Consider the following 13,024-nt stretch of genomic DNA (forward strand, 5'->3'; position numbering starts at 1 on the left):
CTTTTTTCTCCTACCTGTACATGGAAAAGGGCCCCTGACTAGGGTTGCCAGATTTTCCTTTCCAGAAAATCCAGACCCCCCCTAGCCCCGCCCAGTTATACCCACCCAGCCCCCAAGCCCACCCTAGCCCCACCCCCGCTGCCTGCACTTGTCGGGCAGGGAGGAAGTCCGGTACATGATGATGTCACACACACGTTCGTGCGTGTGACATTATCATGTGACGGCCGGGCATGCATGGACTTCCTCCCTGCCCAACACAGCTTTTCAAAACCTGGACAGTGCCGGGTTTTGAAAAGCTGTCCGAACCCCCGGACATGCTCTCAAAAGGAGATCATGTCGGGGGGAAATCCGGACGTCTGGCTACCCTACCCCCGACCTACAGCTTTAATAGATTTTTATTTATTTATAGCATTTTCAGTTTTACAAGCATATACATAACTTGTTACAGATCATGGAATATAAATTTATAGATACAAAATATAAAGAAAAGAAAATATAACTCTTATTTAGGGTGACAGGTCAAAAGCGCATGACGACAAAGGCGTGCCGACAACCCAGCGCAGACAACTGAGCGCAAGCACACCGAAGAAAAACAGTATTTTAAAGGGCTCCGATGGGGGTATGGGGGGGAACCCCCCCTAAAGGGCTTCGATGGGGGGGAACCCCCCCTTTACTTAACAGAGATCGCACCGGCGTTGTGGGGGGTTTGGGGGGTTGTAACCCCCCCACATTATACTGAAAACTTCACTTTTTCCTTAAAAAAGAGGGAAAAAGTTAAGTTTCCAGTAAATGAGGGGGGTTACAACTCTCCAAACCCACCCCAATGCCGGCGCGATCTCTATTAAGTAAAGTGTGTGTGGGGGGGATTCCCCACCAACACCCCCCCGTCGGAGCCCCTTAAAATACTGTTTTTCTTCAGCGTGCTTGCACCTTGCGCTCAGTTGTCTGCGCTGGGTTGTCGGCCTGCCTTTGTCGGTGCGCGCTTTTAGTCCACAACATAAGAGATCAAGAAAAGAAATTAAACTGAGGAAACTATTAATCTAATACAAAAGAGATGGCAAAAGATACACCCTCCTACAGCCGCTGGCAAATCATATAGCATCAGTTACGGTTACAAATCTTTCTCTCAACTCAATAAATTCTATAAGTTGTTTAGACTCAAAAAACAGAAAATTTTTATTCTGATAGGTAACAAAACAATAGATTTTTTTTTTGTCTGCAACTGCTGTGTAGTTCTGTCTTACTTGGACTCTTGGTCCTGCCCTCAGTCACATTACCAAAGTGTGAAAAATCAGTGTACACGTCACCCTCCCCATTCGCGGTTTCGGCAATCGCGATTTCACATATTCGCGATTTTTTGGGGAGGAGGAAAAAAAGAAAAAAACCCCACAGTTTAGCCTTCCCCCCGGCGTCCCAGCCTTACCTGGTGGTCTAGCGGGCTTTCGGGGCAAGAGCGATCTTCCTACGTTCCAGCTGCGGCGGTAACAGCCCTGATACTCATAGAATTCCTATGGGCATCAGAGTCGGCATTGTCGCGGCCGGTGCTATAAACCACACTACGGTTTTGTAAAAGGGGAGGTGGAGTGGGGTGTAAATTAGGTAACATAGTTACTCTCCTGGTTCTGCAGCGCATTAATGCAAACCATGCCCAGCATGACTCACCTATTAAACGAACTGTCATGAGCTGCGCATTGGGAGAAGCATCTACCATTTAAGCCAGAGGGATGGCTGCCGTCCAAGAAGGATTCTTCCCCATGAGGTGTCATGGACAGATCAACAAAAGCTTCACTTAAAGTATCCACTTGGTCCAAGGACTCCAAGAGCTCTGTCAGAATAATTAACCTGTGTAAGTCCAATTATTTTCACAACACATTAACAATCATGCTCACTAAATTCATTTATTTCAAAATGTCCTGTATAAATGCTCTAAAGAGTCTAAACAATAAAACTTGTGCAATGGGTAAAAGTCTGCATTTTTTTAATCCCCTAGAGCAGGGGTAGGCAATTCCGGTCCTCGAGAGCCGGAGCCAGGTCAGGTTTTCAGGATATCCACAATGAATATATATGAGATGGATTTGCATGCACTGCCTCCTTGAGATGCAAATCTATCTCATGCATATTTATTGTGGATATGCTGAAAACCTGACCTGGCTCTGGCTCTGGCTCTTGAGGACCGGAATTGTCTACCCCTGTCCTAGAGCAATGGGAATGCCAAACAGTAGCATGTTCAACTTTGTTTGAAACTTACACCTGCTCATTCATCTCCTTGACAACTCTCCCACACAGATCCACCATTTCTAGCATCTCCCCTCCTTGTTGCTTACTCCACCCTTGTAACCCAGCATTTCATAGAAACATAGAATATGACGGCAGAAAAGGGCTGTAGCCCATCAAGTCTGCCCACGCTAATGACCCACCCCCAGACTTCACCCGGCTAGAGATCCCACATACATATCCCATTTCTTTTTGAAATCGAGCACGCTGCTGGCATTAATCACCTGCAATGGAAGTTCATCCCAATGATCGACTACCCTTTCAGTGAAGAAATACTTCCTGGTGTCGCCATGAAATTGCCCACCTTTGATTTTCAGCGGATGACCTCTTGTGGTTGAAGGTCCTTTAAGAAAGAAGATATCATCTTCCACCTCGATGTGGCCCGTGATATATTTAAAAGTCTCAATCATGTCCCCCCTCTCTCTACGTTCCTCGAGCGAGTATAGTTGCAGTTTATTCAGTCTTTCCTCATATGGGAGGTTCTTGAGTCCCGAGACCATCCTGGTGGTAATTCGCTGAACCGACTCGATTCTCCGCACATCTTTTTGATAATGTGGTCTCCAGAATTGAACACAATATTCAAGATGAGGTCTCACTATGGATCTGTACAGGGGCATTATGACTTCGGGCCTCCGGCTGACGAAACCTCTACGGATGCATCCCACCATTTGTCTAGCCTTGGATGCAGCTTTCTCCACCTGCTTGGCAGTTTTCATATCTGCACTAATGATTACTCCCAAATCACGTTCTTCCCTAGTCCTAGCTAAGGTCTCACCATTCAGAGTGTAAGTTCTGCATGGGTTTTTGCTGCCAAGGTGCATGACCTTACATTTTTTGGCATTAAAGCCCAGCTGCCAAGTCGAGGACCAATGTTCCAATAAGAGCAGGTCCTGCTCCATACTGTCGGGTAAGGTGCTGTTATCTACTATGTTGCATAGTTTGGCGTCGTCGGCGAATAGTGTTATTTTACCTTGAAGCCCTTGAGTCAGGTCTCTTATGTATATTTTGAAAAGGATCGGTCCCAAGACCGATCCCTGTGGCACTCCACTGGTCACCTCCGATGTATTGGAGGGGGTACCATTAACCACCACCCTCTGGATTCTACCGCTTAACCAGTCATTGACCCATGTCGTCAATATCACTCCCAATCCCATCGAAGTCATCTTGCTCAACAATCTGCGGTGCGGGACGCTATCAAAAGCTTTGCTGAAGTCCAAGTACACGACGTCTAGAGACTTCCCCATATCCAGTTTCCTTGTAACCCAGTCAAAGAAGCTGATCAGATTGGATTGACAGGACCTTCCCTTTGTGAATCCATGCTGCTGGGGATCCTGTAGATTCTCCTCGGTCAGGATCGTATCTAATTCTTGTTTAATAAGTCTTTCCATGAGTTTGCTCACTATTGAGGTGAGACTGACCGGTCTGTAATTCGCAGCCTCCATTCTGCAACCTTTTTTGTGCAATGGAATGACGTTAGCTGTTTTCCAGTCCATGGGGACTTTTCCGGTACTTAGGGAAAGATTGAACAGCACGGATAGCGGTTCCGCCAGGACATCACACAACTCCCTAAGAATCCTGGGGTGTAGATTGTCCGGTCCCATGGCTTTGTTCACCTTGAGTTTTGATAGTTCACCATGGACGCTGCTGGGTGTGAACTTGAAGTTTTGAAACGGGTCTTCCGAGGTTTGCCTTGCCTGCAGTTGTGGACCGGTCCCCGGCGCCTCACAAGTAAAGACTGAGCAAAAGTATTCATTTAGTAGTTTGGCTTTATCAGAATCCGTTTCTGCATAGGTCCCGTCTGTTTTCCTGAGACGTACTATCCCATCTGTGTTTCGTTTCCTGTTGCTAATGTATCTGAAGAAGGATTTATCCCCTTTTTTAATGTTTTTCGCTAGTTGTTCTTATGTTTGAATCTTGGCCTCTCTGACTGCCGCTTTGACTGCTTTAGACCTGGTCAGATAATCTTCTTTTGTCACCCTGTTTCCTGTATGCTTGTAGGAAATAAAAGCTTTTTTTTTTTCCTTGACAAGATCCGAGATCTCTGTAGAGAACCACTGGGGCTTGTTCTTTCTCCGTCGTTTGCTTACTGTTTTTATATAGCGGTTTGTTGCCTCATGCAAGGTGCATTTCAGGATTGACCACATAGCCTCTACATTATTGGTTTCAGCTTGGTTTTGTAGCGCCTGATGGACGAAGTCTCCCATGCGTTTAAAGTCAGTGCCCCGAAAGTCGAGGACCTTTGTTGCTGTGTTTGATCTAGTGAAGCCTATCTTGATGTTGAACCATACCATGTTGTGGTCGCTGGAGGCTAGTGTATCGCCTACCGAAACTTCTGAAACACTTTCTCCGTTGGTGAGTATCAGGTCCAGTGTCGCCTGATCTCTAGTGGGCTCCAGCACCATTTGTTTGAGTCGCGCCCCTTTTATGGAGGTTAAAAGCCTTCTGCTGCCGCTGGTAGTAGCGGAAAGTGTCTTCCAATCAGCATCGGGCATATTGAAGTCCCCTAGCAGAACCGTGTCCCCGCGTAAAGTGATGTTCTCAATGTCTTTGATTAGTTCCATATCCCTGTCTTCCTGCTGTTTTGGGGGCCTGTATACTACACCCAGATACAAGCATTTTTCGTTTCCTCTGGCCAGGTTCACCCAGAGTGATTCCCCGGTGTAGTTGACATCTGTGATTCTGGTGACTTTGATGTCATCTCTAGTGTATAGTGCTACCCCACCCCCTATCCTTCCCTCTCTGTCCCGACGAAGTAAGTTGTATCCTGGTATAGCCATGTCCCACCCATGTGAGTCTGTGAACCAAGTCTCAGATATCGCTATTACATCGAGGTTGGCGTTCGTTATCTCTGTCTCTAATTCTAGAATTTTATTGCCTAAGCTGTGTGCATTAACATACATAGCCCTCCATACTTTATGTTTGCTAAGACCCTGTGTAGAATTTCCCGCCTGAGTTTGAGTAGCTTTTGTATGATTGTTTTTACTGTGTGAACTTACCTCGGTTTCAGAAATGGAGTGTCGATTCACCTCTCCTGGAAAATTACTTACTTACTTCCTCTCTTTATTTCTCTATCCCTCCCACAAGTCCAACATCTCTCCTTTCTGCCCTTCAACTCCCTCCTCCCTCCCCCCTTCCAGCCCCCAGTCATATCCCCTCTCCTTTCCCTGCCCATCTCTCCTCTTCCTCCTTTGCTCTCCCCGAATAGTCCATTTTTCCTTCACCTTCTGCCCCTCCCCTGAATCTCCTTCCCTTTCCACATTTTGTCCTCTCCACCAAATCTATCTTTCCCTCTCCCAATTTTGCCCCCCCATCCATGTCTCCCTCCCTTTCACCCCTTCTACCATCTCTCCCTGACCCATTCTGTCACCTACGCATGTATGCATACATTAACTCTATTCCTGCTCTGCCCAAAATATGCCCCCAGGATCTCCTACCTGCAATTAGCCTATAACTAAGCACCATCTTCCTGGTGCATGTCCTTATACATGTATATTTGGCTATGCAATTTTATAAAGCCTTTTTTACATGCAGGTTTTACATGTGAACAAAGCTTTGTTAAATTATCTCCTAAGTAAGTACCAGTAGCTCCCAAAAGATTTATATGCATATGTGTTAGGAGATGGAATTAGGAATGGGCTAAGCCTTCGGCCTTAGGTCCACAGTGAAGACTCCTAATTGTGGAGGACTACTTTGATCATAAGTGCTCCCTTTGCAGGTCTAGTTGAGAAACAGTATGTGATAGATGTGAGATTTACATCTCGACCTGATCTGCAGCAATGATGTTATTTTTGTCAGGTGGTAGATGCCGCTTCCATGCCGCTTCCTTCCACAAGCTGACAGAAGTAATGCTGCTGCTACAGGGCAGGACACTCTTGTCACTCTGGGTTGGATAAAGGATGCCTGTGAGGTGAATTTTAGAATTAACAAAAGGTCATAATTTATAACCTGAAGAAAAATTAGCACAAGATATTTAAAGAAAATATTGTTATCATGGTTTTCCTTCTTCTATTTTGTATTGGGTTTCTTACCTTGCTGTAAAAATTCTAAATTCCTTTTTTTTCTTCCAGAATAAGTGGAACCTGACATTTATTTTTCAAAAAGACACTTCAGCACTATTTAAGTCAAACTCCAGGTTAGCCCCAGGCACCATGTCATTTCCTTTCATTCTGCAAAGTGCTCAGGGCTCCTGACCACTATGTCAGTGAGGTAGGAAATACCCAAATAATTAATGGGCCAATGCACACTTGTAAGTATTTAGCTGACAACTAAATGAAATTTGAACTGTCTGTTCACTCCTTTTATAACTTCAAAACTGATGTGTGCTTTAACATCTAAAACCTGTAAGTGCTGGCAATTTCTCACATGTCAGTAGGGCAAACCAAGTCAGATATGGACTCAGAACATGTTTAAGTTGGAATGAAAACCCCATGACCTATTAAGTGAGACCCAAAACTGGAACTGCAACCACCTGTAAACCCTCAAGGCCTTCTTTAAAGACATGTCCTCTAGAAATAAAAAATCATAAAATCAGTTACAAAGTAACTACAGTGAATGCGCACTCCATAGCTAGAAATATTAGTAAACGTGGATTTAATTTAATAATCTAAAACCTTTGAAGGTTTAACCTTTTAGCATATTTAATGGAAGATTAGGTTCTTACCTTGATAATCTTCTTTCCAGTAGAAAAGTACATGAATCTTGAACCTGTGGACAGTAGTGCTGCCCAATTCACTGATTTGAATTGATTCACATCGATTTGTTTTCTATAAGAATTGGACTCACTGATTCATTGAGTCCTGAGTCTCCTAAAGCAGTAGCAGTGGTGACAGTGACAGGCAGGCAGAAGAAACATGGTGAACAGGCTACTCCTGGCCTGCCCCGCCGGGGCCTTCCTTCTGCTGCATAACTGATGACATCACTGATGATGCAGCAGTAGGAAGCCTTGGCAGGGCAGGCTACAAGCAGACTGTTCTTAGCCCTGCCTCTGCCAGCCAACCTCCGCCACCACTGTTTTAGGAGGCCTGAAAGTATGCCAGGTCTCATGGTGGGGTGTTGATCAGGAAGTGCTGTACAGTGGGATAGGAGGGATGGAAGGCTGCTGCTCAGGGGGATGAGAGGGAGGGAGGGATGGAAGGCTGCTGCACAGGGGGATGGGAGGGAGGGATGGAACCCTGCTACATGGGGGGAGAGAGGAGAAAGGAAGAATTGTTAGACATGGGGTGGAAAAGATGAAAGGAGAGATGCAAAAAAGAGGTAGAGAGAAAGAAAAAAATGTCAAATGGGCAGGAGACTCTGGTGAGCAAGTTAACAGAAGACAAACAGAAACCAGAGCCTAATCACTTATGGAGCTCAACCATTTCTCCTTTTAAATTATATACAGGGTGCCCACAAAAATACTCCTTGATTTTAAATGGTTACAAAATCAAAACTTATTGGAATATGTTTATAAATAAGATGAGGACTTTCTTAAGAGATCAGACTCCACAGGTGACCCTTGAGGGGAGGAATGCTGGCCTAGTGCCTAACCCTCAGTAAGCCTGGTTCTAAGAGAGAGGTTGTAGAGGATCAGCAGGCCCACCCCTAGCTCATTTCTTTAATTATAGCAACCTGTGAACTACTGTCTGCCTCTGGAACAGAGCATTAATTTGGTAGGATTTTTCTGCCCTATTCTTTTTTTCTCTTCTAGGTGTTAGTTCTTCTGCACCATACCATGGCTGGGAAACATCATATCACCAAAGCTGCTGCTCAGGTTACAACTTCTGTCTCTGTGCAGACAGAAAATGTTACCTAGGCAGAGGGAGTAGTTCCATGTACAAGCTGTCTTCTGCTTGAATCCCTCATGAAGGAAGTAAAAGAACTGAGAGAGGAGGTGGAAAGATTGAGAAGCATCCATGAGAATGAGATGTACATCGATTAAATGGTTCATGAGGTGTCCATGAGGTATCCAGTAGTGGGGAAGAAGAGGCTGGGCTGAGGGAATACAGCTGGATATCGTATAAATTGGGATAAGTTGGAAATTATGCCCTTAAATGATCATACTTCCATCTCTGACTGTGGTTCTATTAATTTTCACTGATCACACTCCTCACTGAAATATCTAGGTGTCCTCCTCCATCGTGATAAGAATGTTATGATGTCCCTTAATTTATCTGCCGTTTAGTCCAAATTTGAGACCCTACTAAAATGCTGGTCTCCGTTATCCCTGTCATGGTGGTCCCGCATTGAAGCAATCAAGATGACCATCACTCCAATTGTGAACTACTATTTATCCATGTTACAGCTCTTCTAGTATCTCACAATCACAATATTTTCTATCTTATAAGCTTTCTGGACTCCAAATAAGATGTTTTGTGCAGGTCTCAGAGATTCCAATCTTTGCTGGCATTGTCAATCTGACTTGGGGGACCTCCATCACATGATTATCTCTTGCCCTAACATTGCTACCTTTTGGTCACAAGTTTGGCATATCATCAAGCAGATTCTACTGATACAATCTGAACTTTCAACTGATATACTCATTTTTAGAGCTCTCGCTATTGGAGATCCCCCTAACCCCCTGGCAGAAATCCTTACTTAACATTTTGCTAGCAATCATCATCCAAATGATTCTCCATAATTGGAAATCTGCGGATTTACTGAACATCCCATTTTGATGGAATACAGTTCTCATGATGCACCTATATGAATCCAAAGCAGCTGAATTCTCCAACAAACTATAGTTCATAAGATCTGGGTTCCCATAGTGAACTTTTCTCAACAGCCGATGACATCTCCATCATAACTTCTTGAAGTTATATTGCAAAGTAAGATACACCATGATCTGAAGACTCTCTACTAACAATTACTTGGTGACTACCCCTTCTACACACTCCATTATTATCCCTTAATGATTGAGTCTAGTATCCTCCCCTCCCTCTCCAGGTTTCACTTTTGACTCCTACAGAGTTGCCTTGTGTGATTACATGTTATTTTTATGTTTTCCTGAAAATATTATTTGTACATCTTTGTATTCATACTTTGGCATCCACCGTACGTGTGTTATTTGTTCTGTTCTATTTGGAAAAGTTTCAATAAAAATATTTGAAATCAAAAGAAAACCAATGTACTTAATCCAAAAATGCCTCTTGTTCAAAAGGAAGTAAATATAATTTGAGATATAAGACTGGATTCAGGAAATGGCACCCAAATTTGGGAGCTGGAAAAATTGGGACAGAGTGCTACTGTATAAACTGTGCTCCAAGTTCAGTGCTCTTTAAAAAATAGTGCTTACAGCCCATTCCTGTGCCCAAATATGGTGTAAATGCTGGTGCCCTTTGCATTTGGTGCAGGAATAGCACTATTCTATGACCCTGTGAACAATTTTTTGGAATGCCCTTGCCCTGCCCCATTTTGAGTTGCACACTAGGGGATTTAGGCATATGGAGATATAGAATATCATCAAGGAATATGTGTGCGCAAATATTTAACAATGCCCATTAACTGCAATAATTGATTGTTAACATCAACTTACTGCAATTAATTGGCTCAATTTGCACACATCTTCAATTGGCACCTAAATTTGAGCCTCACAAGATTACTAATTATAATAACAATTTAACTTCAAAATGCAACCAAAAATGTTAGCCAGATGGTGGGAATATCATATGAAAAACCATTTATAATCAGTGGAGAAAAAGCCTCAACCATCAACTATATATGGACGGCAACCCAATGAGTTTTTTGGCCAGTCCTGGTCTATATCATAGGCAAAAAACTCCACTGCTTTTTCAAGTGCAGTTTTTCAAAATAGGAAAAAGCCACCACTGTGCACTGGGAACAGAAAAAAAAGAACCCAAAATACAGTTCACTTATCTTCATAGATGTTCATTATATATTCAATGAATCGATCTTCCTGCTATAGCAATTCTAACGCTGAGCTGAAAACTCCGGAACTAACAACATTTTAAGCGAGCCCACATTATATTCAGCCTACATTATATACAGTGTAGTTAACTAAAAACACTACATAAAACAATTTATCAAAATAAGGGGATAAAACAAATAGAAAACTTTGTGGGTCATTTATTAACAGTTGATGCTTGCGAATATCATTAATGCACATTAGGGTCCTTTTATTAAGGTGCGCTAAACGATTTAGCGCACGCTAAATGCTAAGATGGCCAAAGTAATATAATGGATGTCTTAACATTTAGGGATCCTTTTATCAAGGTGCGCTACGGGGGTTAGCACGTCGGACATTTCATCACGTGCTAATCCCCGCGGCAAGCCAAAAAACTAATGCCTCATCAATGGAGGTGTTAGCGACTAGCGCGGCAGGCGGTTTAACGTGCGGTATTCCGCACGTTAAACTCCTACCGCACCTTGATAAAAGGAGCCTTTAGTTTGCACTAATCTTTAGCGTGCGCTAAATTGGTTAGCGCACCTTAATAAAAGGGCCCCGTTATTTACTGCAAGGCCCATTTGATGCATTGTGGCCTGCAGTAAATAACAAATATTAATGGCATTGGTATGTGCTGTTAGTAAATTGCCCCTTTATGGAAACTCTCATTATGAAATCCATATACAGAATTTTAAATGAAAATATATTCTTGAAAAAAACTGCAAATGCAACGGTCTGGATTGCTTTTATCTATCTATATTTTTAAAAAAACTAAAATTATCAAAGCTTTTTTTAACATGTTTTCTTCCTCATTAATAGTATAAAGCAAATACCTTTTTCTACGGCTTATCATTTTTTTAATAAAGAGGATGTGTCTACAAATGAATCATGTTCTCATCGTGCTGTGTGTCTAGAATTTTAATAATTCAGTTTAGCTTGGATGAACTATGTACTATGAGACAAAATACAGATGCGTTTTCTTGATTTACCTTTAGGCAACTGAGATGTAAAAGGAGCTGACTAGTTAGAAACATCACTACACTACTTTGATTGACAGTTTACAATTTACAAGGAGGGTGTGGCTATTAAAGTTACTGGAGCAGAAAAAAGCAAAGGTTCTTTGTGATACCAACTTATAACCTGTCATTCAGGCTCTCAAGCACTTTGGCATTCCAATAGCTAACATCACATTCTATGATGCTTAAGTCCAAAAGCCTTTGAAAGCCTGATCAACCATATTAACATTCAAAAAACACAGATTGGTTGAATGTTTGTATAAAAAGACTACATAAATCTGACTACCAGATATATGTGAGAAGACACACTTACATAAAACTTGCATTTTTAGCAGAAATGGGAAAAACATATGGTGTAATTTGATCTTACCTGTTGATTTTATTTCCCGGAATTCTACTAGTCCAGTTCACACTGTCAGGCTATGCCACCTTACCAGCAGATGGAGGCAGAGAAGCTGAACTTTGCAGTGACATTATCAGCATATGTAGCAAGGTACCTTGGGCTAGATTCACAAAGCAAACCGATCATGTACCGATCGGGTTGCAACCCCTTTGCGCCCTGATTTCCATTCAGCCCGATTCACTTACCTCTCTGCCGAGCAACGGCATGCAAAGTAGGCAGGGACCCGATTCACTAAGCAAAACCCTGCAACACCGACTGGGCTGGCCGATCACAAACAAGCGACTGTTGAGGACCAAGCCCTTTCCGACTGCCCTGCCTTCTGCCACCCTGCTCTCTGCTCTGTCAGCTCCAATCTCCTGCTGCCCCAAACGCCTCCTGCAGCCCCAATGGTTTAGAATTTCTTATCCAGGGAAAGAAGCAATGGAAAGTCTCTCTAAAAATAAAATCCTGTTTTTTAAGACGAGTATTAAATTTAAAAACAATCCGAGGCCCCCAAATTTGTAGAAAGAGAAAGTCAAGGAGAAAAGAAAAGCCCGACAGTGATGAGATGGAGCCCCGAGCCTGGAGGATGAGCTGAGCACAAGACATATCCAGGCTATTTTAAATATTGGACGGTTTCAGGTAAGGCATTGTGTCTCCTGCAGCCCCAGATCTCTTGCCTGCCCCAATCGCCTGCCTGCCCTGACTCTTCCATCCTTCCCCTGACTCTTCCATCCTTCCCCGCAGTGCAAGCCTGTGGTTTTAAGTAGGTTTAAATGGTCAACATTCTCAATGGAGAAGAGTAAATAGTGGGGTTCCCCAGGGATCTGTTGTGGAACCACTGCTTTTTAACATATTTACCAATGATCTAGAGATGGGAATCACTAGTAAGATAATTAAATTTGCTGATGACACAAAGTTGTTAAATTGCAAAAGGACTGTGAAAAATTGCAAGTGGACCTTGTGAGACTGGAAGACTGGGCGTCAAAATGGCAGGTGACATTTAATGTGTGCAAGTGCAAAGTGATGCATGTGGGAAAGATGAACCCAAACAACAACTATGTGATGCAGGGATCAACATTAGGAGTCACTGCCCAGGAAGAGGATCTAGGTGTCATCGTTGATGACACTCGTACCTTGAAATTTTCAGCTCAATGCGCGGTGGTGGCTAAGAAAGCAAATAGAACGTTAGGAATTATCAGGAAAGGAATGGACATCAAAGATGAAAATGTTATAATGCCCTTGTATCACTCTCTGGTATGGCTGCACCTCAAATACTGTGTGCAATTCTGGTCGCCATATCTCAATAAAAGATATAGCGGAATTAGAAAAGGTATAGAGAAGGACGATAAAAATGATAAAAGGGATGGGGCAACTTCCCTATAAGGAAAGGCTAAAGTGGCTAGGGCTCTTCAGCTTGAAGAAGAGATGGCTCAGGAGTGATATGATAGAGGTCTATAAAATACTGAGCGG

At 43.1% G+C, this 13,024-nt stretch overlaps 1 protein-coding gene across 3 annotated transcripts in view; it reads right to left on the bottom strand.

Moving 5' to 3' along the window:
• The window catches only part of WDPCP (WD repeat containing planar cell polarity effector), a 483,012-nt gene that overhangs the window by 55,491 nt on the left and 414,497 nt on the right, over positions 1–13,024 (bottom strand). For all 3 annotated transcript variants that reach the window (XM_033938784.1, XM_033938782.1, XM_033938783.1), the window contains one exon: positions 1,663–1,825. In XM_033938784.1, coding sequence (XP_033794675.1) covers positions 1,663–1,825 — 163 coding nt within the window. The remainder of the gene's footprint in view (positions 1–1,662; positions 1,826–13,024) is intronic.

The sequence above is a fragment of the Geotrypetes seraphini genome, chromosome 3 (assembly GCF_902459505.1).
Source record: "Geotrypetes seraphini chromosome 3, aGeoSer1.1, whole genome shotgun sequence".
Lineage (NCBI taxonomy): Eukaryota > Metazoa > Chordata > Amphibia > Gymnophiona > Dermophiidae > Geotrypetes > Geotrypetes seraphini.